This window comes from Anas platyrhynchos, chromosome 11, assembly GCF_047663525.1.
Source record: "Anas platyrhynchos isolate ZD024472 breed Pekin duck chromosome 11, IASCAAS_PekinDuck_T2T, whole genome shotgun sequence".
Lineage (NCBI taxonomy): Eukaryota > Metazoa > Chordata > Aves > Anseriformes > Anatidae > Anas > Anas platyrhynchos.
The window spans coordinates 22,721,000-22,745,838 of record NC_092597.1 but is presented as its reverse complement, the minus strand read 5'-3'; the positions used below and the strand labels follow the sequence as shown (position 1 = coordinate 22,745,838).

General features: G+C 41.3%; 1 protein-coding gene across 10 annotated transcripts in view; it reads left to right on the top strand.

Annotated features, from left to right (window-relative positions):
- The window catches only part of MEGF11 (multiple EGF like domains 11), a 282,729-nt gene that overhangs the window by 185,273 nt on the left and 72,617 nt on the right, over positions 1 to 24,839 (top strand). For all 10 annotated transcript variants that reach the window (XR_011811898.1, XM_072043285.1, XM_072043284.1 and 7 more), the window contains 5 exons: positions 3,542 to 3,788; positions 5,452 to 5,572; positions 10,281 to 10,417; positions 15,888 to 16,100; positions 23,128 to 23,302. Coding sequence is in view for 9 of the 10 variants with exons in the window: in XM_072043285.1 (XP_071899386.1) it covers positions 3,542 to 3,788; positions 5,452 to 5,572; positions 10,281 to 10,417; positions 15,888 to 16,100; positions 23,128 to 23,302 (893 nt within the window). In the remaining variant the exon portion in view is untranslated. The remainder of the gene's footprint in view (positions 1 to 3,541; positions 3,789 to 5,451; positions 5,573 to 10,280; positions 10,418 to 15,887; positions 16,101 to 23,127; positions 23,303 to 24,839) is intronic.

Sequence of the window (24,839 nt, the reverse complement as noted above, 5' to 3'; positions counted from 1 at the left end):
GTGGAACTACTCATATGAATAAGTACTGGGATTTAGTTTATCAGCTCTCTGTCTTTGTAAAGGTACAGAGGCTGCCACAGTGCAGATCTCTGTGTTATCACAGTATAAATATCACATAACGTCCCAGTGAAATCACATAGGTAAAGAATTTACTTGCAGCTCCAGTCTGCCACTGCAAAATGGGGCTTTAAAGAAAGAAAATTTAAAAAGAAAAATGTTGGTAAACTTTGAGCAACAAGGATCTTATTTTCATGTTAGATTACAGCAGTGTAAAATCAAGTGAGCATGATATTTCATGATCACAAATTTTACACTAGCAAAAGGCCCCTAATCTCACTCATTTCCCTTTGCAATTAATCAGCAGTGGATGTATTGCTACTGCATGAGATAGCCCTGCTCATTGTGGCCTGTACAGGGCTTGAACTGAGAGCTAAAGCAGAAAATCTTTGGCATCTGAGCTAAGACTTAAATCTAGAGGGGGCCACCTCATCGTTTTGTGTACACATGATCCCATCAATAGAGAGAAAATGGGCTGTTTGCCTTGGTTATACACACATGCTATGGCTCTGGTTTTGAACTGTTTAGAGAACTATAGTGAAAACCTAGTTTTAAGGACATAAAAAGGAGTCCAACAACTGCGAGGGCTGTATCAGGCATTGCAAATGAGACATGGTACAAGCCCCATCTTGGTTCTAGTTCTGTGTTTTCTGTCTTCCATAAGCACTCAGATGTACTTTAATTCTCATTTTATGTCCTCTCACTAATAAATCCCCATGAAATTCACATTCTTAGTAGCTATCTGGTATGCCAAGCTGTTTTATTTCACAGATAATTAAAACATGTTGGCTAGCTACTTTGGGCTAAACGTACTGAATGTTGCAATGTGTGCTTGCTGATGCCTTGTGCCTTTGGAAAATCTGTCTGTCAGCTGGTTTTCTGGTCACTGCAGGCTTCTTTTATTATCCAAATTATATATATTTTTTAATGATTTTACAACCAATTAGAGGAATTTCTGCTCTTTCCTGGAGCATTTTGTTCTTCCTTTTGTCTAGATCATGGAGTGAAATTCGGTACAGGGAGAAAGCAAATGTGACAAAGTATAAATAGTAAGTATGTGTTTGAATAAGATTAGACTTACATAAATGGAGCTGTGCTTGGGGCAGACACTGTAAAAGTGAACCAAGTAGCTTGAGCTGATGTTGGGAAATGGTTTTCCCATCCTATAAAAGGTTTGCTTTCTCCTTCACTTTCTTCCAAAGTGAAAAGCACAAACCAAGCAGACAAATCTGATGGTTGGAGCACTCATCTGCAATGTGGAAGACGAAGGTGTAAGTCATATCTTCTAACAGTGTTATCATTTCTATTAGGCAATTAATTGCAGCTGGAGTTGCATCAGCGCCGAGCACCCGGCAGTCTGGCAGTCAGGGCACCAATACCAGGTGGGGTAAGGTAGGAAGCAAGTCCCTGCGTCAGGTAGGGTCAGGTTTGATTCTTGCATTCCCCGTGCCAAAGGCTACTGGCTCTGCTTGTGTGCTTCAGACTTTTGCCCTTTGCGGAGGTGCAGAACTGCATCTCTTATTTTTCAAGTTCTGCAGAAAACAAATCAGTATTTCTGGAATGGAAATTGCTGGGAAACCCCAGCAGCTCCAGCAGATTTGCTCCCTGCCCCAGAGGGCTTGCGGAGTCTTACCAAGTGTCTACGTGAAATAAAGATAGATCGTCTCTTTCCCCAGATTCTCAGTAATAATTTAAGACTTATAAAGAGTAAGATTTCGTTTGCTTGGCTCCCAGTGGTGTTAGTGAGGAACTATCATCCCTGCTTACAGCAGTGGGAGAAATGAGGCAAAGCAATAAACTGTCTTGTGTGAGGCACAAGCAGGATTATGCACAGCAGCATGTTGCACGCTCCGCGGGACCTGAAGCTGTGTCTGTCCACGCATTGCTGCCAGCCCCTGCAGATCATCCTCTTGGAGACCCTGGAGTTCTCTTCTCTCAGGTTTATTTCGGCCTTTGACACTGGTGCTCACACAAGTCTGTAAATTGATGATCAGCAGTGCTAATTGAAGAAAGCCTCATGCATCTCTTTTCCTGCTGAATATCCTCAGACTGACCAGTGGGTATCCAACTTCTCAAGAAGGTGAAGGACAAAAAGCTTGCCAAAATTAACTGAGAAATGTAGGTGTCCATTGTAGGTTTATAGCCAAATACTGTAGCAGTCAAGGGCTATGAAATGTGTAGGACAGAAGCTTCTGGCTTACATGGTGTTTACATTTGCCTTGCGCAGTCTGGAAACAGAGATCCAGCCCTGAGAAGCAGCGAGTGTCACCTGGGGATTAGTTTACATGTTTGCAAATAAAAGAGTTCGTGAAGACAGCGATGTCGCTGGGATTACACCCTCATTTCCTGCATGTCAGTGGATTTTACACTGGCAGAAGAGTTTTTGCTGATATAATTGAAATCAGCTCTCTGAGCACAACCAGCTGTACTTGGAACATGATCTGTAACTGTGTCTTTAGCAGAGATTTTGCCAGCAGCTCTATTCTGAGCAGCAGGCACAGCTACGTTAACAGGTTGGGAAGAGGAGGGTAGGACTCCTAAAGAAAACTTTGGTTTTCTGCTGACCATTTACTGAGGAAATCTTAACCCCTGGATGTTTTCTCTAAGCTATCTGGTTTGTATGCATAAATATTAAACGGGTGTTTTGCAGGTGCTGATTACTGTTTCTATAGCAAATCATGTTCAAGCTGCTTCTGTACTGCTGACTTCCCTCTCTCATCCTGCATATGGTCCATAAACAAGGAGAGATCAGGCAGGATTGTCATGTGAAGGGTTCTCACTGTGCATAAATGCCTTTTGTAGAGAATCTGCTCTCTGTGTCAATGGCCATGGGCTTTGGTGCCCTTCTATAATGCTAGCACACATTGCTAGTGGCACAGAAATGACCTGATGTTCACACTCCATTCCTTCATTCCTAAGCCTGGGCTAAGCAGCCTCGAGAAATCTCAACTTCTTTTCTGCCTTGTCATCTTTTTAGTCCAGAAAAATAAATAAATAATAAAAACCCCACCAAAGGAGAAAGTCTTCTTTAGATTATCATATTTATTATCTTAAGGGAACAGTGCAAAGAAACAATATTTGATAACATTATTAAATCTACAGGACTTGCTTGGCAATTCTACCAGTCATTAACTACACTGCAGTCAGGATGTGATCCTCTGTGTCTAATTCCACTATAAATTCATTCCTTCCAGCTATCTAAGAGCACTAAGAAACAGGATATTAAAAGATTTAGGTCCTGATCCAATAAGGATGTTAAACAAGTCCTCGTATTTAGGTGTATAACTGATGCTCTTGTCTCCTTGCGTGCTGAAGTACACTGCTGGCTCAGGGGGAGTTTTAAAAAGTCTGAGGGCCCTTTAGAAAGTTTCTGCTATTAGCAGTGTCTCTTTGTCTGCTTGCCAACCCAAGCAGAAGAGGCTGGTATGAGAGGCTTGCAACGCACGTACCCGATCATCTTGGTAACTGCCCACATGTTTTACAGGTTGCGACAGCGATCACTGGGGACCCCACTGCAGCAACCGCTGCCAGTGCCAGAACGAGGCCCTCTGCAACCCCATCACGGGCGCCTGTGTCTGTGCAGATGGGTACCAGGGCTGGCGCTGCGAAGAGCTCTGCGACCCCGGGAGCTATGGCAAGGGCTGCCAGTTCCAGTGCCAATGCCACAACGGAGCTACCTGCGACCACGAGACGGGAGAATGTCACTGCGCTCCCGGATACACGGGGGTGTTGTAAGTTGGATGAGAGGTGTCTTTTACTCTGCATCATTTAACTGCCTTGCTTTGACTGCTTTTAATGCAGTGAGTAATTGGCAGAACTTAAACAATCTACGTATTATGCACTTTCCTTTGTAGAAATCAGGTAACAGAATTTCAGAGAGGCTAAATAAAGGAAATCTCCTTTTTTTTGCTGCTAATTATACCTGTCTGCATACCAAAATAAAATTTACTGCTAAAGTGAATTTAAAAATCCATGACATTTTGCAGCTTGTACAACTGTAGCTGTTCCTAATTTCGGTATGTGAGCACAATCCAAATTACAGTCCAGTTTTTATAAGCAAATGGACATTTTACACATTAGCTATCCAGTTCAGTATCAAATGGGACTTACCATCTCCGATTTATTTGAGTTTCAATCTAACTGAGGAAGCATTACTGTTAAATATATCAGCTTACTATCTAGGGGGTAAATTTTTAGCATAGTGAGTAGGGATTTAGTGGTGTGACTCCTATTAACTTTAACGAGAATCATGTAGCTAAATCCCCATATACCACACTGAAGGTTTACCAGTAGGATTCACAAATTCTGCATATTAATTTTAGGACAGCAAGCAATAGTTCCTTGTTTAAAATTGCCCACAGTGTAACATCAGTACTCATTAGAGATCTTTCAGTAGCTTCAGAAGTAATTATGTTTTTCAAAATTATTTAAGGGGAAAGGAGAGTTTAGTCACTGAATTTGCTCAGAGATCTATTACAGGTGACTTAATACTTCTGCAATCTAGTATTGTTTGTTGGCCTGCATGAAGGAGAAGGTAAAAATAAAGATAATATTAACCCTCATAAATAAGTGATACACCTTTTGAATATTTTATTTAGTACCTGATTTCCTCCTAGCCTTATGACCTCAGTCCTGAAAGCACTCACTGCTAAAGCTTCTGCTTACTATCAGGAGTGGTCCTATTGACATTACTACGCCTGCTCTCAGCAGTGTGTACATGCAGCAATACATTGTATGAACATCCTCATCAAAGGACAATCAGTTATGGAAAAGAACTGCTGTGATTTCAGAACCTGGAATGAGAGAAAGAAGCAAGGCTGAAAAGCACCAATGTGTAAAGGCCTAGGAGATGCTGTGTTTTGCAGGGACAAGACTTATATCGTCCCCCCATGAACACTCAGAGAGACCCAATGAGCTTAAATAGCCTTTAAATGATGATGAGATCTTGCCAGCCTGTTATACATTGCAAATGATAGCATTTTGTAGTGGCTAAAGAAATTTCAAACAATTTAATTTCATCCTCTTATTATATTTGCAGCTTCTGTTGTTGCTCTGTCACATAATTCACACTGGGGCTTCATCTAGCAGCACTTACTTACCTAGACACTTTTCAGGGATGTGAGTTGTCCTTTGAGATTGGTGGCATGCGGTGCCTACATACAGACTGCATCCATGCATCAGCCTTGGAGTACTGGATCCGTGGCACATAAATAACCCCAGCAGAAATAAAAGAAATCTTGGCTAATTGGTAACGCCAGCCAAGGCTTACTGAGGTTTCATAATTTGCATAAAGACTCAATTGGTGGCCTGTGTTGTGGATTTTCCTCATTTGCTATTTCCTGTAAGTTCTTTTAAATGACCTCTCTGGTTTTTGTTTCTTCTCCCTCCGTGCAGTTGCGAAGAGCGCTGTCCCCCAGGCAGTCACGGAGCTCAGTGTGAATTGCGCTGCCCTTGCCAGAATGGGGGAGTCTGTCACCACATCACTGGAGAGTGCTCCTGTCCTCCTGGATGGATGGTACGTAGGTTATTCATGCTCATTCATCATTTAGAGCTTGGCATGGGAAGTTAACTCCTCACTGTCTCGGCAGACACCTTCCCTGTGTGCTTGTGGTGTGTATCTTCTATTTCTTGTCATGACCTCTAACGGTTCTGAAAGTGGGACTGCCTTTGTTGTATGTGCACAGCACTTAGGCCACTAGTCTCTGGCTGGAAGCTACCATCGTAGAGTTAAACAAACAATAGTAAAAATGCAACAACTTCTCATTGCACTTCTCTGTGGGAGGAGAAGAAAAAATGCTCTCCAAATTACAGTTCTTTGGAATATTCCCTGCACCATTAGACACTGCCCTCACACGAGATAGAAAGCTCAAAGCCCAGCTCGGCACTGTCAGAAACACTGCACTGGTTCCCTTTCAGGAAACGAGGAGAGGGAGAAGTCAAGGGGAATTCAGTGGCTCCGGCAGTCGTTAAAGCAAAAGGAATATACGCAGGGAGACAGAGACCAGTTCAGTGCCCCGTCCTTACTCAGGCATAATTCCCATTGATTGCAATAGATTTGCTTGCATCAGGGGTCACCCTACAGAGAGCAAATTACCCTAACCTTTAATCCTCTGTGTCAAGAAAGCAAGGCCAAACATTTTAAAAGTCCTTAACTTTATCAATAATGTGATAATTAACTCTCTCGGGGCTTGCCAAGTCTCACAGGCCTACATACCATTTAGCTGAGCTAAGTTTCCTGGCATTTTTCCCATATCTGACAATTAGTCTCTTGGCAAACTTGCTGGATATTAATGCATGCAAGTACTGTGATTTTCTATTTTAATACAAGGAAGACCCTGATGTCATCGTATAACTCTGACTTCTGATATGGCCCTTATACCCATTAAAACATTTGGGGACTGAGCGAGATGTTTATGTTCCTTTGGATTGGTGCAGCAAATGCTGCCTTCATTTGGGTTCTCAAGAATGTTTGATCACTCACCTGCTTTTAGGTAAAACATGCCAACCATGAGACTCGGGTGGCTATCAGGCAGCAACACAAGAGAGAACATCGCTGTGCAAACTTTTTGGTGGCAGCCATGTACTGAGAATCTCTCTCCGCCTAACAATGATGGCCAAGGGGATGATGGTAATACTGCATTTCAAATGACAAAGTAGCTGAAACTTTTCAGAAACTAAATAAGACAATGACACCTTGCCCTGAACTGGCATGCAGTGGAGAGGAAGAAAAGGTTCCTTCCTAGAGAATACTTTCTAATGCATAAAGGAAGCATTCCAATATTTTGCGGGGCCTGTCAGTCTATTCTGGCAATTAACCTAAGGACCAAGTAGTAAAGTGATTTAAATCAGCTCCCCTAATCTTATGCGTGCCAACATTTCTGAGGATATGAGCTATTTTGCTCTTCCTTACTTGTATTTTATCATCTGGAGTTCTCTCTTTTTTTTCTTTTTTTCTTTTTTTTCCCAAAGTTACAAAGTCACTGAAGAGATTTAAGAATAGAGCAGGAAATTTTTAGAGGTCTTTTAGGATGCAGCATAGACCCTATAGAAGAGCCACAGCACCGGAGCTGCACAGCAGCTGTATTCTGGCCCACTTCTACCCTGTTCCTTACAGCTTGGAGTCTTTTCTTTGCATTTTTAGTGGCCCAGAGAGACTTTCCTGAAAACTGTGTTGTTGGCTGCTCTGTCCCCAGAGAAACCCTAGAGTTAACAATTGATGTTTGAAACAAGCTTAACTGAAAATTGAAGAGAGAAATCAAGTATTCTGGTGGAAGAAACTGAAATTATAAGTAAAAGCACTCAGCTTGTAAATGTTGAGATTTTAAGTATAAAGGGTCTCTCCAGGGTTTTAATGAAAAGCTGGTAATTCAGTACACAGGGAGAGAAAAAATATTTTTTTCATGCTATAGTTTTAACTCTTGGTGGATGGAATGGTTTGTGAAGTGAGACACAAGTGGGCTGTAAATGAGCGAGAGAGAGATGATTGCTAGACAGCATTCATTTTATTTCACACCCTAGATAGTCCTTTTTTGACACCAGGAATTTTACTTGCTGATTTTAAGGCTTGAGACTGCACGTACATGTTGAATATACCATCATGTTGGAAGTAGAGAATTCTCCCTGGATTTATGCGAGTGCAAATCCACTTGGATTTTATTGCTGCTGGGTGAGCTGTGACTTTTATCCCTTCCTAGGGTAGACTTATTAACAGCAGCTCAGTTCCCTCGGGGGCTTGGTTGTCTCTGGGATACGGAAGAGGAGGCAAGAAGTTGAATAGAAGGAAGTCCGAGGGTTCTTAGGTTCTTCCTTGGATCTGCCATCTTCAGAGCCTGGTTATTTTATTACTTACAATATTCCTTTCCTCCTGCTTCCTCCCAACCCATGCAGACTCTCCAGAAGCATAAAAAGTTGTACAAACTGTGGCCTGTGGGAATTTATTGTCTCATGTTTTTTTTACCAAGAGGATGGTGGCTAACAGCGCATTCTGTTGAAAGAGTCAACAAAATGGGGCTTCCAGCATTCTGCAGTGATGGGCTTTTTCCACTTCTGCGTCTTTGTGGGTGTGGGAGTTAGTGGGTGGCTGCTTTAGGGCCTCATCAACAATTTACAGCTTTAATTCTATACATCTCTCTCATTTGCAGCATTAAATCCTCCAAGCACTCTCGGGAAGTGGGGAGGGAAGTTAAATTCAGCTCTTACAGTGCTTCTCAGAAACACTTCTGAAGGACTAGATTTCCATGCTCAGGAAAGCAGCAATCTTTCCTCGCATGACAGAACGTTTGTCGCTAGCAACACACCCCGTTTGACGCCAGATTCCATTCTCGAAGCTCTGCATCATGGTGCCATGTTAATACAACACATCCTAATGTGCTAATCACTTCTTTCTCATTCCCTGAAACCTCCGCGCTTGATGAAGTTTGTAGCTGGGTCTATTTTTCTTTCTGTCTTGGATTTTAAAAATGGGGCGGGAGGATGAGGAGAAGACAGTAGAGCAGAAAAAAAAATCTTTTCTGTGCTGCAAAATTGTAATAATATAGCAAACAATGTTAAAAGCAGAAGCTGGTGGTATCAGAGCCTTAAAAAAGCTGCTGATGGGGTGAACTTTGCGGATTAGATGTGTAAGCAGCAGGAAACGGTGGTCTGACATTTGATCCTCCAGAGAAGGATGTTTTGGATTCCCTTAGTACATATTAATGCAAAAAGTTTGCCTGAAGATTCTCTGGGCTCCGAGGGGATGCATCACAGAGTATTGCTTTCTCATCATTTGTTGATAGAAATCCTGTTCTTTTTGAGACATGAGGAGAGAAAGTATTTATTATCAAGATAAATGGGCGCTTACATTTTCAGATATATAGCACTGTGTATTACTTAAGCCCGGAGACACCATTTTTTTAACGCTGTAATCTGAATGTTCTTGAACCAAGGCCAAGCTGTCTATTTTACAGCCAAGGAGCCACCTATCACTGGCTGGGAAAGACTTGAAGCATCTATTTTATGGTTACGTTGAAGAGCAGCCTCTCCACTTTGGGGTTGTGGATCCTGCTGAACTTCCCAAACTCTGGAGAAGGGAACCCCAATGAGTGAAAGCTTAATGCTTTTATGTTAATGCTCCTGTGTTGTGTTTTGTATAGCTTTTGTCTAATATATGTTTTTTTTATTCAAAACACCTTGCCCCAGGTCTTAGTCAGGGAAATAAGACTTCTGGGAGATTGAAACAGAGTAACAGGGACAATCAAAAAGCACATTTCTGTCCAACACATTGCACTGTGCATGGCACTGGCAGCAGCTTCACTTGCAACCGTTGCCAAATGTTTTCCAGTGTAGGACCCCATCTTCAGATCATGCACTGCCAGAATGGTTTTGGCTGAAATTATTCAGCTGGATGCCAGCCTCGGATTTTATGTTTGCTCACATAAAAACCCATTTATACAACTTCTAAGAAAGTCTAGGGAAATCCTTGTGAGGCCCTGACACTTGGCAGGGAGCATTATATGACACCTGGAGGAAAACCACCTGAATTTGGCAGGTGATTCTCCAAAGAAACTGCCCATGGGAAGCATTCTCTGCCTCGGGGATGAAGAGCTGAAGCAAGGCTTGCCCAGCAATTGCTTTTCCTGCTGAGCAGTGCCAGGGTGCACAACGAAGAATGACCAACTGTCTGTTCCTCACTCTCAGGGATGATTACATGGGGAGGGAAAGGAGGAAACAGCTCAGAGATGGGGATTTGATGGGTCAGGACGAGAGAAGGCTGAAAGGGAGTGTGCAACCCAGATTTTGTGTGGACAGGAATAAAGAGGGAGGAGAGCAGAGGGCTGAGAGCATGAAATGGAGGAAGATGGTAGCCACTGAGATGTGGAATTGAGGTAGGTCAAGGAGTGAAATATGGCACCAAAGTTAAGGATAAATAGCTGAGGGATGTTGGATGATGCATCCAGCCAGTGTTGAGGGATTAGGCAGATTTTCTACTGCAAAACTACTTCTGGCCAAAAGGCTGCTGCACTGGTAGTGTGCAGTGTCCAGTTGTTTCTCTGTCATCACTGGAGTCTTTCAGCAACAGTCCCAGTCTCTTCTTCCCACCCTGCCTCTTCCACAGCTTGCCAAAAGCACTGGCATGTGCCACTCTGTGATGACTGAAGAGATGAGGGTAGAAGGAAAGAAGTGGGTATGAATTCATTGCGTTATGACCGTTGACTGAACTATTGCTCTCTCTGCAACCTTACTAGGGGCTGGTGTGTGCACAGCCGTGTCCTTCTGGAACATTTGGAATTAACTGCAGCCAGGACTGCCCATGCCACAACGGAGGACACTGTGATCCTGTGACAGGAAAATGCATCTGCACACCTGGATATGTGGGAGACAGGTAAAAATCAAAACTGCAAAGCCTTTACTTTTAACCATCAGTTGGCAATATTTATATCCCTTCTAGGACAATCTTACTCTCAGAAAAGCGGTGTTATGCTCCTCTTGCTGCAATTAGGTTCATCTTTCTAAAGCAGTTCAAACATTATAAATGTGGCAATGTTATTACTTTTTATTGGCAATGCTCTCCATTTACAGTTTTTTTAATACAACTTTTAAAATTTAATGGATTAAATTTAATTTGGATATTTACAGTGATAAATTTAATAGAGAGCATTACATGTTTACAAGATATGTAAATGAACTATATTTATACAAATTAATATCCTCAAGAGTAAGCAATGCAGCAGTTTAATGTTTCCCTCATCCCCTCTGTGCTGCTGCAGCACTGATCCATCTCAGACACCAACAAAGGGTGATAAATCCTCAAAATTCATAAACGAAAGGCTTCACCCATAAATCAATCTAAGAAGATGATAATGTTGCTTTACAAAGGTGTCATGGACTTAGCAAAATGACTACAGAGAAAAGTCGAGGTGGGATTGTAACGCATGCTGGCTTAGTCCTCCAGCTAATCCTGCCAGCAAGGCTAACGATGGTGAGGAAGCTGCAGATGAAGAAGCTTTCATTAGCAGTCTTCACTAGAGATTGGACTGTATCACCAGACTTTCCAGAGACCATGGGCACAACTCACTAGCATATCCTGTGCTAAAGCCCTTTCTCCTATACCTTTCCTTCTTTTATTAGCTAGAACAAGCTAGTACTGGTATGTCAACATACACTAAAATTACATTTTTATGCAGCAAAGCTCACTGGAATTTCTCATTTCTTTCATCATTGTATAATCAGCAGGTCTTTATAGCACACAAACAGACCAGCCTTCGACACTGCTCTGGTGTTCCAAAGGCCGTGTTCTGTCCCGTTAAATGTGGGTGCTCCTTGTTTACATTTCATTGACAGGGGTAATTGGCAAGGGGCTCTGGAGATTATGACAGAATTTGCATATGGTTAAAAATGGTGGAAATACTTCTTATTTCAAATTAATTTAGGGGAGGAAATATCAGTGTGTCTCTTTTCCACCATCCTCCATCTGGAGGCAGTGATTTTAGGATCCCTGAGATACACTGCAACAGCACTGCATAATCACTATCTCTAACCAAAGTTTTCTTTTTCTCACCTTTTGGAGACAATTCCTCTAAAAGAAGCATCTGTGCAGCCTGGACACCTACAGTAGTGACCGCACTTCAATCACAAGCTGCCCTCAGTCCTGGCCCTCTGGCTGTAGGTCTCCTTGTCTGGTTGTTGCAGACCCAGATCGATTTCTGGCCATAGGTGAATCAGCAGCGTTAGAGTTGTCAGGAGCTTCCAGCCAGCAGCCTGCAGCTGAGCCAGCTTCTTTGCTCAGCTGCCAAGATAGCCTCCAGCCGCGAGGGAGGACATGCAGCAGAAGAGCTGGCTCTGCTACAGGAGCATGGCACAAGGAAAAAAACAATTGCAGGCTGTTGTACTGTCTGCAACACTTAGGTGCACTCCAGCAGTAAGAGCAGAGAAGCTGGGGACCGGGAGTATTGATGGACCCAGAAAAGAGAAGGCAAGTAGGTAGCAGAATACCCAGTTCTGTGTCCTATCGAAAGCAGAGGTTTTTGCCACTTTATCCACTTTAGAAAGGGTCTGGAGAAACAGGCTCAGGGAGAGACAACAGAGAAGGCACTACAGGGCAGACTTCACAAGAACTGTCCTTGAGCAAAGGGAGTGTGGGCTCTTCAGATCTGTCCTTGGAGAAAGGTGAGAGAGATTTGGACTCTGAAGAGAGATGTGGCTTGGGATGACAAAGAGAAGCAGGGAGGGACAAAATAAGGCACAAATGGCTGGAAAATGTCGACAAGAAACTGAAGGAAGGTCTCACAGTGAACCTGTACCCAAGAAAAACCCTTAGGAATGGATCACCTGCCCTCTCCTGGAGCAGGGAGGTAAAAGATAGATACTGAAGGGCAAGGCTGAGGAGCAGAAATGCGGGTACATGAAAAGATAAATGAGTACAGGAGAAAGTTAGGAGAAAGTTAGTTCTGAAAGCAGCAGGGAAAACTTAGATTAGCCTAGACATTACCACCTTCCAAGTGGGCTCTCAGAATGTTAAAAAATGCTACTTTATCAGCCTTTAGTAACGGAAGTGAAGCCTTGGGCTCATCACATTTAGTTGGAGCCTTTCACTTGGGCTGGGACGACACAAACCTGCAACGCTTTGCTCTGAAGAGCCGCGTGTACCCTCACCTTGCTGTCAGCTACAGCTAGCTGCAGGGAGATTGCCCATTGATTTCACTGATGGCAGGAGCAGGCACAAGGTCTTAAAAAAGTCTAAATTGCTTTCCTTAGTTGTGTGTTTGTAGAGCATGGACAATGGAGTGGATTAGTCAGCTCTGTGTTAGTTTAGGGTCTATTTTACTTTCTGGATCTTGTAGCTGTTGCCATGCTGCAATATAATTGCAAGTGTAGCAGGAGAAAGCTGCTACACAACAAAATAATGATTTCTTTGAAATTGTACAAGGCGATGAAAAAATATTCTTCGTAATAACAGATTTTGTGAATAACAGCAATAAAATAGTAAACGTGCTTTATCTACTATTATCCTTTTTAATTGTCGATAAGTACTGTATAAATCCACCACCCATTGTCTCGTGCAGAAGATAATAACATGTAGTTAGATAATTTTTTGTGGAGATGAAATGGTCATAAAGGTCTGTGTAAGTGTAATTGTCACACTTTGTTCCCTACCTGTTTTCCAGGAAGAGGCAACACACTAAATATCTAGTAAATTGGCAAGCACTATTAATAACTGCAGGCAGCTCTGTGCTGTGCTGCAATGACTGGATATGTCATGCAAATGTGTGTTTTGCAAACTGGAAAGGAATAATAGCAGAAGCACAGTTAGAAGCTGGGAATGGGGAATTCTATGGCTGACTGGAAAAGCGAACATACTGTTTTAGCTTTGTTTTACATATTGCCATTAAACGTAAAGACTAAGTCTGAGCAGAATAAATGCCACATTTGTTGTAACAGTGTGAGCAGACTTAGTCTTTCGTTGTTGTGTTTGTAACTTCTATCAACAGAAAGGCGATTTGCAGACTAGTGTTTTTTGGATGGCTTTCAATATTTGTCTGTGCGACATAAATGTGATCACTGTTGTGAAAATAAACAAACAAAGGAAAAAGCCCAAAATATTTTACAGCATTATTCCATTAAAAATAAAGTCCACAAAAATTGTAGGTGTGTGTACCGAGTTCATCAGTTAAGCAGGCTGTCTTATGTTTAATATTTTGTGAAATTGCTTCCATTAATTCTACAGGTGACAGCCATATTATCCTGTCCCAACCCAAATAATTATAGTACATATTAAAGTACAGTGGATATTGTAATACGAATCTCCCCAGATAGGCAGAAAGCAATGTAAATTAAACAAGAAACATAACTAGGGTTTAGCAGCTCATTTTGTAATTTAATTGAACAATGTATCTGGTTGTTAATGGTGCTATGGACACATTAGATTGATATGTTGCAAAGGAAAGATGTTTAAGTAGAAAGCTAATTCCTGCTGTGATTATTCTTATGTTCCAGAGGAGTCGTTATTAGTATTCTTTGTATAAAATTCATTAGCAGTAGCTGCTTGATCTCCAAATAAATAAGTTGGTTAAATTGTTAGTAGAAAAAGGCTAATTATGTAAATGGATTAGGTCGTCAATATTTCATTTCCAGATGCTTTTCTCCCTGCTAGGTAATGCTTCATCTTTGATAAATATAGAATGATATAGTGCACTATTGACTAAGTATTCATCTCGTTGAGTACAGTGCTCTCCTGCTAACTAGTCGAGCTGTGTACGGCAGTGGAGACAGAAGGCATCTTAATATGTTCTTCATTGCATTTCATTTGCTTCAAGTGGTTCAGCCCTAATGTTCCTCGTTCTTTGCTGGTTGTTTCCCTTGCAGCTGAACTACCCTGAGAGCTGCAGGGCTAGCAGCCAGTGCTGCTGGTGGTTCTCTGGGCTCTCTCCCTTCCTGTTTGTCACAGGCTCCTCTCTTTGGGTCTCGTATGAACTCCTGAACTTGGATTGTGTAACTAGCAACTGCGTTGTTGCTTGCTTCAGTTAAATCACTAGCTCGGCCTTTTGCTTTGTTCATTTATTTTTAGTAAAATGTGATAATCTGAAGCTGCAATAGCAATTCTCTTCTTCTATACTGACAGTGTTCATTGCAGTTTTGCCTGGCTTGCATCATGCATTAATCTTTTATTACTGATCGTTATATTAACTCTCACCTGCCAGCTGTGAAATGACCTGCAGAAAGACATTTAACAATTGCCTCTGAGTTTACAGTATACACTTTAATCAATGCCCAGGATTAAATTAATGCTGATAGGCAATTTCCAATATCTGGCATCCATGTGATAAGGGAATTGGGCTTTTCTGGACTTCTTTTTCTCTCTTTATTAACTGAAAAAGCGTATCTGTATTTCACGGTGGATCATGTAAACTGTAGTACTGACTCACTGCAAAATTTTGAAACCACTGAATTATGTCAAGCACAGAATCAGTTGGTACTTCTAGGACTTTTGTTGAGCTTTTAAAAATAGGAAATATTATAATCACTTAAACTGTAGGACAATGAAACAGACTTCTTGGCAGACTTCATAATGTATTCAGTAGGGAAACAGTAGAAAAGTGCATGGAAGGTGTAATTTAAAACAATCTGTGTATAGTGTTTGCAGGTTCAATTTTTATGTGTACCAAATATTAAAAATGTTGGCAATTTTGGAGAAGATACTACGCTAAGGAATGTGAAAGTTATTTGTCTGGAGATATTATACTACTTAGCATCCCTGGAGTAAGAGATGAAATGCAAATTTGAGTTGCAGTTACTCAAAGCACACACAAAATACAAAGGAGTATATTTTCTCCTGGTTGGTATAAAGCAGGTGTGATGGCAGCATAGAGGGAAAGTAAAACTATACGTTGCTGGAGTACATTTTACTTGATGCCTAATAGACCACATTTCCTTTCAGACCTCATTATCCCTCTATGACAACTGAATGCTTTTAAAGAAGGTACACAATCCTTCTGTAATGAAAAGAGAACAAAAATATGAAGTTTATATATATATATAAAGTATCTTATTCTATATCAATTTCTTATGGCTGGTGAATGGAAATGCTGAGGTCCAGGAAACAAGAATGCACTTCGTTAACTAATGCAAATTTTGCGGGATATAATTGGACAGAGATTAATGCACTCTCAGTTAACAGCTATTTACATGCCCAAGATATCACATCACCCCAATGATATCAGTTCACGGCATATTACTTAAATAAATGAGCAATGATTTTATATCTAATTCATTAACAAAAACATGCCCATGTAAGAGTCATAAGTAAACTAGACTGTAGTATTTAATTGGATCCCGTCTCACATATTTCATTACAGGTGTCAAGAAGAGTGTCCTATTGGGACATACGGTTTTCAGTGTACACAAAGATGTGACTGCCAAAACGGTGCAAAGTGTTACCACGTCAATGGAGCTTGTATGTGTGACCCTGGATTTAAAGGGATTCATTGCCAAGAAAGAATGTGTCCAGAAGGGTTATATGGCCTCAAATGCAACAAGAGATGTCCTTGCAATATTACCAACACTCTCAGGTGAGTACATCATGTTATATACTAGTGCAGGGACTGCTCAAATAAAAGCATTAGGGAAAAAAGTCTTTTAGCTACAACCACATCCTTTTCTCTGTAGATTTAATTAAGAACATGCAGTTCCTCTGTATTACAACCTTTGATTTAAAAGACCTCAGGTTTGGAATCGTAAGCCTCAGTCTAGCCATCTACTGAGCATGTATCTGTTAACTATTTAAACAGTTGAGGTAAGATCTAAAACAATCTGACATATGGCCTTATCCTGTAGCTGCAGTCTTCTGGACATAAAAAAATAGATGAAACCCATATATATGTATAATGACCCAATGAAGTTTAAAATATATAGCTATGTTTAGTCAAATCCATCATTTTGGCTCTTTTTATGACACAGGTTTTCTTGTTAAATCTATAGACAGCAAGGGTACTTTCAAAATGAAACCTAATTTGCTTCAGTTTATGTCTCGTGGCAAATTACCTTGTTGAGAACACTTGAGGACAACGTATAAATAGACCAAAATCAATATCCCCAAGTCAGTCTGTGGAACTGTAACGAAGCCGACAATTGTCAAAATAGACATCTCCTCTCTTCTCATATGTGCCTATTTTTGCTCTTCATTGAGTATGTGTATGTGTGAAATATTCAGGTAGAAAAATATCAGGGAAGTGTACCTAAAATGGAATAAGCCTCACTTAAAAGGTCAGGTCTCAATGTTTTATTCCCTTTTGCTTTTTTTAGGATCTTATTCTTGAGGTTCTTATTACTAAGAGCTAAAGCCACAAAGAGACTTGAGACTAACATGAGACAGGTTGATTTTTCATTCCCTTTGCAGGCTTAAATAAGTTTTCTGAACCCTGAAAAAGGAAGAATTTAAGACTACTCTGTTACCCTGTTTGCTACCTTTTGTATCTTCTGACTGTTAGAATTGCTATTTGGAAGTTCCCATGCAGTAAAGAGAGCCTGGACAGCAAAAACACCCTGGCATGAGCTTTTCTGAAGGCCTGGAGTGCCCACATGTCTGCAGGGCCCCTCAGCTCCCACCCGATTTCCTCGTTTTTTGTCCATTGCTGTTAAGCATTCACAGCCAATCCAGGATTGTGTAGGCTTCAGAGGGGGGTGAGGATAATTGATGCCCAAGCAAACATGCCCTTGATAAGAACATTCTTCAATTTTAAACCAGACAGGTGGAGACCTGACTGTCTTGCTGATGATGACAAACCTACCTGGCAATGTTGCAGCTTGATAAAATATAAACACTCTCCTCAATTATGTATGCAAGCAATACTGCCTAATTTGTGCACGCGCACACACACACACACACAAACACTTCAGGCAAATCTGTTTGTGTGCTTGAGATAGACTCTATTTGTCTCAGTCTTGCAAATAAACAGGTGATCTTTCTTGTACATTCAAGTTCAACTGTGAGTGGTGAGGCTTTGCTTCACCGAAAGTCGGAGCTCACTTAAAAAGCCTTGTAATGCTGATCCTACGAGTCCTCTACAGAAAGACAGCTGCTAGCTCTGTTGGGTTTGACAGCGAGGATCCAAAGTGTTCGGCACCTCAAGGGGAGCTCTAAACAACAGGCTTCTGTCCTCTCTGCATGTTTTGTATATCATGATACCACTGCAAAAAATAACATCCCTGAGGCATGAGCTGAGCAATATACACAAAAGGTTAATGTTGTGTTGTACTGAGGACAGGTGATGACTCAAGAATTACCGCAGACAGAGCTAAGTTATAAACTCCTGCATAACACAGTATTTTGCCAGTGTGCACAACTTAAAGCTGAGGTAAACACAGAGTAAATCGCTCCTCGCCGAAAGCTCTTTTTCCTGTATACAGTAGGGTGAGACTGTGCTCTCAGCCAGTAGCTGACACCGTGTCTTCACCTCCTCCTATCCAAGCCTGCAGAAACCTGTTTGTGTGCCCTTTTTCCCGGAAAGTTGTAAACAGAGTCGAAGGTCTGCAGGCCATGGGCAAGAATGAGCTTGGCTTCTGTTTCTTAGATAACTGCTCAGTTCATTAAGAGTCCCTTACATGTGGGGAGACTGGGGGTTTGAGGGTGCAAGACTTCATCTGGGTCAGTCAAAGGACTGGCCAGGAGATGCTCTCGGGGCTTGCCAGAAGATCTTCCCTGAAGGAACAGCCTAGCACCATCCGCCTGTGAAGGAAGGTGAGATCTTGAGGATGAGACGGCTCAGACAGATGGAGGATTGAATCCTCTCCCAGCTTTTTTCTAGACGTGTGGTTATTCTTACACACCATGTACCTGCCCTGTGCATGGCTGCTCTCTGACAGGTACTTGTTATGCCTTCCCTCCCATCACTGCTTCATCAGCTTCACTTGCAGCATCCTCTGCTAAGATGGTATCTCTGTTCCCTTAATAAATGAGTCTAGTCTCTCCATTGATAAAATCTCCCTTTTTCCTGCATCTTATCACTGCTGTTATGGAACAAAGAGATATCAGCAAGCTGTAGATCTGTAAATGTTCTTTCATTCATCCATGGTATTTCAGCTTTCCACTTTTCAATGAGCTCCTCAGAGCACTGTCAATTTCTGAGCCGAGGAGTGTCAGAGCTGATGGAAAATGACCTTCTCTAAAGGCACTCCGTATTCTGAGCAAATCTTTTTACTGATTGTTTAGCCTGTCCCATGCAACACGCTTCTCTTCCCACCCACCTCCTCCCCTGAATTCCTGTCATTACTGCAACCATAGTCTTCCAAAGTGATTAATTTATCGACAGCCGTATATTCCATTTTTCCCAGAAGCCATTTAAACTGTTGGCTACATCTAGTGATACCTAAGTGTGTAGGAGAATTTTATAAACACTTGAAAGCTGGTAAGGGAAGCTTGCTTATTTCTGTCAGTTATTTTGACTCATTTGATCTGGTTAGTGGAAAGCTGGCTGGAACAGTAAGTTCTGGGGGCTTTGAGGAGCAGGTTAGAGAGGAACATTAAGACATACACATTCAGCTCTCCTATTTTCATAGATCTATCTATTTTAATGTCTGAAGAGACCAGTCTGATCATCTACTTTGACCTCCTGCATAGCAACGGCTGAAGAACATCATCCAATAATTTCTGCATCAAAGCCCTCTGAAAGGCACATTGTATGTGTGACTTTTGAACGACTCCACAATTAGGTAATTTATACTGCACTGGTGACTTGGACTGTCCTTCCACAGGGAAGGATACAACTGGGAAAAACTACCCTGTGCAAGAAACACGTGTTGAAACAGTCCATGGTAGTCAGAAGGGCATGCTTTCCTCAAAGTAGAGGAGGAGATCAATAGGTGGAACAGTCTGAGCCACTGAGCTTTCTTGACCACTGGTGTGGAGTCACTGTGTGGACCTTTAGTAGTGTCTTTCCCAGGTCAGAGACATGAGAAGGGAAGCAAGACACAATGACCTTTTAAGCCCCGACACTTTTCTACTTGCAGCTCCGCTACCATGACAAAGTCTAATGGAATGGATAGACCTCCAGAGGCTCTGATTATCGCCGCAATGTTGAAAAGTTTAGAAGAACCAAATCCCATGGACCTTGCATGACGTTTTGCCTTGAACTAAATCAAGAATGCACTTGAATGAGGCTGGCTTTGAAGATGTACTGGACTGAAGTAGTGGCCCTGCAGTCTCATTGTGGCTACTTTACAAGGAAGAGAGCATTTAGAAAGGGAGACTGGATGTAAAATGGACACCAAAAGAGAGCAAATACCATTAAGTGAGAATTAGAGCTATTTATTAAGATGAGATGACTGGTGCTAGTGTATAAACAGAAAGTCAGAAATTTCATTGGAAGAATTTGTTTTGACTGAAAGATGTGTGGAGTACAAATTCAGGAACTGGAACAGACTGTGCTGTCTAAAGCGTTTATTTTCCCAATTTGCCTTTACGAAGTTAAATTACCTGGAGCAAAAGAAAACAGGTTTCCTCAAAAATAGATGCTTAAAAAATGCAAACATCAAAAAATGCTTTCTTTTTTTCAGTTCATCTAGTATCAAAACAGTATCAAAAATCTTTCAATGCTGTTAATGTGGCTCAAAAGCCAAGGAGCAATGGTAGCTTCCAAACTGCAGCAAGAGCCATGGAACAATTTCTGTCTCCTGCCATGTTGTGTGCTGTGGACAGATTCCAGTTTCCACCTCTGCTTGACCCAGTGCCAGAGGAACACTTGGCTGCTTGCACTCATTCTAGGTTTTTTACACTATTCCTTACTGTTATCCAAGAGATTTGGAGAAATAAAGGTTGTTAAGATTCAATGCAAAATACTAATGCTTAACACTGCCAAATTCTTTAAGACTAAGCTTTCATTCCTGCTCTCATCAAGTGGTTTGAAAGCAGATGTTAGTGGGTTTGCCTTCTGGGATCCTCTCAAAAGCCCCAGGCTCTCCTGCCCATCCATTAAGAGATCCTCTTCCAGAGGAACTGTTTGTATTTCTTAATTTCAGTCTGTTGGTGGCATGGAGAAGTGCCTTAACATATGCTACCTTCATATAGCCTTGAAATGTTATATGGGCCTTGAAAGGTACATTCAGAACAGAAAGGGAAGAATTATACAAATAATTCACGTTTCTAACTATATTTCCTGTTCCTTGTTTTAACGACTTGACCATTAATTGCCTCAAATTTTTCAACTTCAGTGCAGCTAGCATTTAGTTCACTGGATAGACTGGATGCATAGGTGGTTGGATGGACAACAAACGAATTTCCTAGCTATAGTCATATGTCAGGGTACATAGTTTAAACACGGTGAAAGTTTACAGGATGCCCATATAGGATGTTCCTAACTCACACATACATGTACTACTTCTACCTTGTGAGCTGCAATATATGCAGTGTGTAATTCTGATGAATTTAATGGAATAGTTCACAGTTACCGGAATATAAAAATAGTAATAATAATAAAAATGTAGGACTATTTAGTGATATCAGCTGCAGATCTTAAAGATCTGCAAAGGAGAAAAGGTATCATTTTACAGTTGGAAAAGATGAAATACAGAAGGGATCATTTATATGGCCAAGATTCACTGGCAGAATCAGGAAGAGAACAGCTGCTTTATGAATTTTGGTTAAGCATCTAAATTGCAGACATCTTCAAGTTAACAGTGTATAAGGGCACCTTAATTGTCAGACGGGAGTTTGTGATTCAGGTCTCTGCATTGTTCCTATCCGAGACATCTCTCCCATGTCCCCAGGCTGGACACAGCCTGCAACCTCATTACCTGTGGAGCTAGCTGCGTAGCTTTGAAGTCTTTTTGCATGCTACATGACCATAAGACCATGGTGTGTCTGAATGTTTGGTTTGCTAAAAGCGTGGGAAACATTTATTCTGCTACCGTCAAGGAAAAGATTTCTTTCCCCTGCTATATTGCCTGTTCTCCAGCTGTTGCTACTTACCTGGACCTGTTGTTGTGGGTACCATAACTGCAATTTAACGTGTTTAAAGAGTTTAACACACTCTGTAAGACAGCAAAAGACATGTATTGCAAAGCACTGAAGAAATACAAGTGCTTGGCCTAGGAGAAGAAGCAAGGTCTGATATGCTCAGGCTAATGATAAACCCAGTCTTGCTTCAAGGGGCAGATTACATGGATGCAGGGACCCACATCTGCATGGGGCTTTTCCTAGCTCAAAGCCTTACGAAGGAGTAGAAGGCAGCTTGGCAGGGGGGCAGTGCACAGAACATGGTCTCAACCTTTTTCTGGGCCTTGCTGTGGATTTTACGCCCCTTTCTCCCACAGACTTCTGCAAAATCTACTTGGTTCTAGCTGGTTTTAGTTCTTAATAAATAGCCTACATCCCATGCAAAAAAGCTGTCTGTTTTGATGAAGGAGCCAGCCTGGGAGTAGAAATTCTTACTGAGTGTAGTATTTTCAATTGAATTGTCATAGACTGATTCAAACTGCCATGAGCATGCATTACGTTTGAAAGATTTAATTTAGCCAATGGATGCAGTTCTCATGCAAGCGCATGGCATGTGTGGTGGTAGTGAAAACAAAGAAACAAAAATCCGCTGTAAAATGTGTCTTTAATGCTTAGCTTTCTGCTCCTATTAAGTAATGATTAATAGACTCAGAGGGGAAAAAAACGAGCTTTTATTATTTTCATCTAAATGTTAAGAGGTGCTGTGTGAACGACCATAATTTCAGGGACTGCTTTGTCAGAAGAATTTCATGGATAGTAGTTTGTTAAGCTGATGAATTGTTTTAATTACTCAGTCAAACGCTATTTATGATGAAACACATGACACTCACAAAATTTGATCATTCTTAGTCACAACAGTATGTGACTAACCTCTCCTACCAGTAATTGCCAGAAACATACTTGGAAATTTCATTTTATGAGGCTACCTTGAAAATTAACATATAGGATATTAATTTTATAGGTGTAAAGAAATCTATTCAGTCATGTCCTCAATATTAAACCGTAGCGATAAATAACCATAAAGGAAAATGAATAGATTCTATGAAGCAAAGAGAAGAGGAGGCTGAGGGGAGGCCTCATGGCAGCCTGCAGCTCCCTCACGAGGGGAGCGGAGGGGCAGGCGCTGAGCTCTGCTCTCTGGGGACAGCGACAGGACCCGAGGGAATCCCTCCTAGCCTTGAACATCTTTAACTGGCTGTGTAACACCTAAATGGTATGGCACATACAAGGCTTAATCCTTGGGTGGTTTATGTCAACAACCTGGGTCACATTCATCTGAGAACAGAAAAGATATTTTCTGATCTGAGAACAGAAAAGAAATTATATTTTTAAATAAAATGGGTGCAAAATTCCCAGTTCAGTGGGAGTTCCCAGATGTTTGCAAGTGACACCCCAGTATGGTATTAGGTACCATATTCCCTATACATGTCCTGACTTATATGGTTGCTTATGTTCGCCATCCCAGACAGTTCTCAGCTTTGTTTTGTTCTTAGTGTGACTTTTGCTGGCATTGCATTTGAAATGTTTAACTGAGATATTCCTGCAGTTAATGGACAGTATTTTTCTTTCGCGTCCACATCTCATTAACATCTGTCTGTCTTCACTAGCTGCCATCCATTGTCTGGAGAATGTAGCTGCAAAGCCGGCTGGGCTGGACTCTACTGCAATGAAACCTGTCCCCCTGGATACTACGGCGAAGGCTGCCAGCTGACCTGCTCCTGCCAGAACGGTGCAGATTGTGACAGCATCACAGGAAAGTGTACGTGTGCACCAGGATACATGGTAAGTGAGAGCTGGGAACAATGGAGCATTTCATAAGGTGCCTGCTAAAAAAGTCAAGAGGATTTTAATCTCATTTCAAATAACATTTGCATAAAAGCGGCCAGATGCAGGTCATTTTTCCCCATTTTACTGTAAGTCCACAGAATTCTCCTTTGAACAGTGTCAACCTATTACTTCTGCTTACTTATTTAACATCAGTATTGTAAGTTTATGACTGTTGTAAGTATAAAGACTTGGTTCCCTGTCGTACATTCTAAGTCAAGACATAACAAAAAAGATGTCAGATTATTGTCTGCCTGGAAGAGCAGAAAAAGAATTCTCTTGGCCTTTCAGCATGTTCGTTGTCAGTCACACTGTGTTTTTAATAGATGAAGATTTTTTTTAATGTTACAAATGATAGAGCAATTTATGTCTTTTCTGAGTATATTGGCAGGTGTCTTTTACCTGAGCATCAGAAAGATCCTCAGACATTCTGAGGTAAACAAGCTTTATATTTTATAGACGAAATATAAAATGGCTGAAGAAATCAGCCACAGCGAAACAGAAAGAAGGCAGATCATGAGCTGATAGAACAAACAAGAGTTTCCACTGATATTTAGCAGTCAACTACAATGAGCAGCCTCCTAAATGTGTTTTACCCTCTTATTTTAAGTTAGATTCAAAATGAAGTGAATACATATCTTAAAATACCAGAGGTCTGATCTTCGACTATGTTGTAGCTCTTCTGCTTTGCTGTTATGACACACAGCGAACATCACACTGGGTAGCTTTAGAACCAACAGAAGGAGTATGACATATCTGATCTAGATACCATCAGTGCCTACTGCATTGCTTTGGGTTTTCTTGGAAAAAGGTTGCTGTATTTTGGGTACGTGCTGCTGTCATCTATATGGGAAGGATGTGCAACTGTGTGACAAGATCACATGTGCAGAGCCCTATATGAAATTAGTGGGGTGCTAAATCCTGTTTAGCCTCCCTCCCTTCTAAATCTACCCCTCAGCTGGTGATCACCACCTTCCATCTCCAGAACAGCAGAAGTGGGGTTATGGTTTCGAGTCACTTTCGTTCTCTGTTTCATGTCAAAAGCTGAACCTGAAAACTGGAGCTTCCATGTAATTTCCAGGAGTTCTCTCAGTGCTGGCTATACACAGATTTATTTAAACATAAGTTGTAGGAGTGGCAAAAGCATGCAGGACAGCAGTACTTAGAGATGTTTTAATAAAAAAGAAAAGAACTTTGAGGTTTGATTCCTCACTCATTTACACTAATAGAAATCAAGAATTTATCTTGTCTGTACACCAGTGATACACAAGTATTAATATAAAGTAGAGAAAAAGATGAAGACAGCAGCATATAAGTAACAAATGCAAAACAAAAAGATACCAAGACCCTCTTTCTGATAAAGAGTGCTGTTAAAGTTTGCAGCACAAGAATATTTTGGGACCCTTTACAGTACGCATGTAAAAAACCTCATCATTTGTCCAATATATATAGCTCCAAGACAGTGTTATTGCAGCTGTGAAGCCTGGGAAGATCC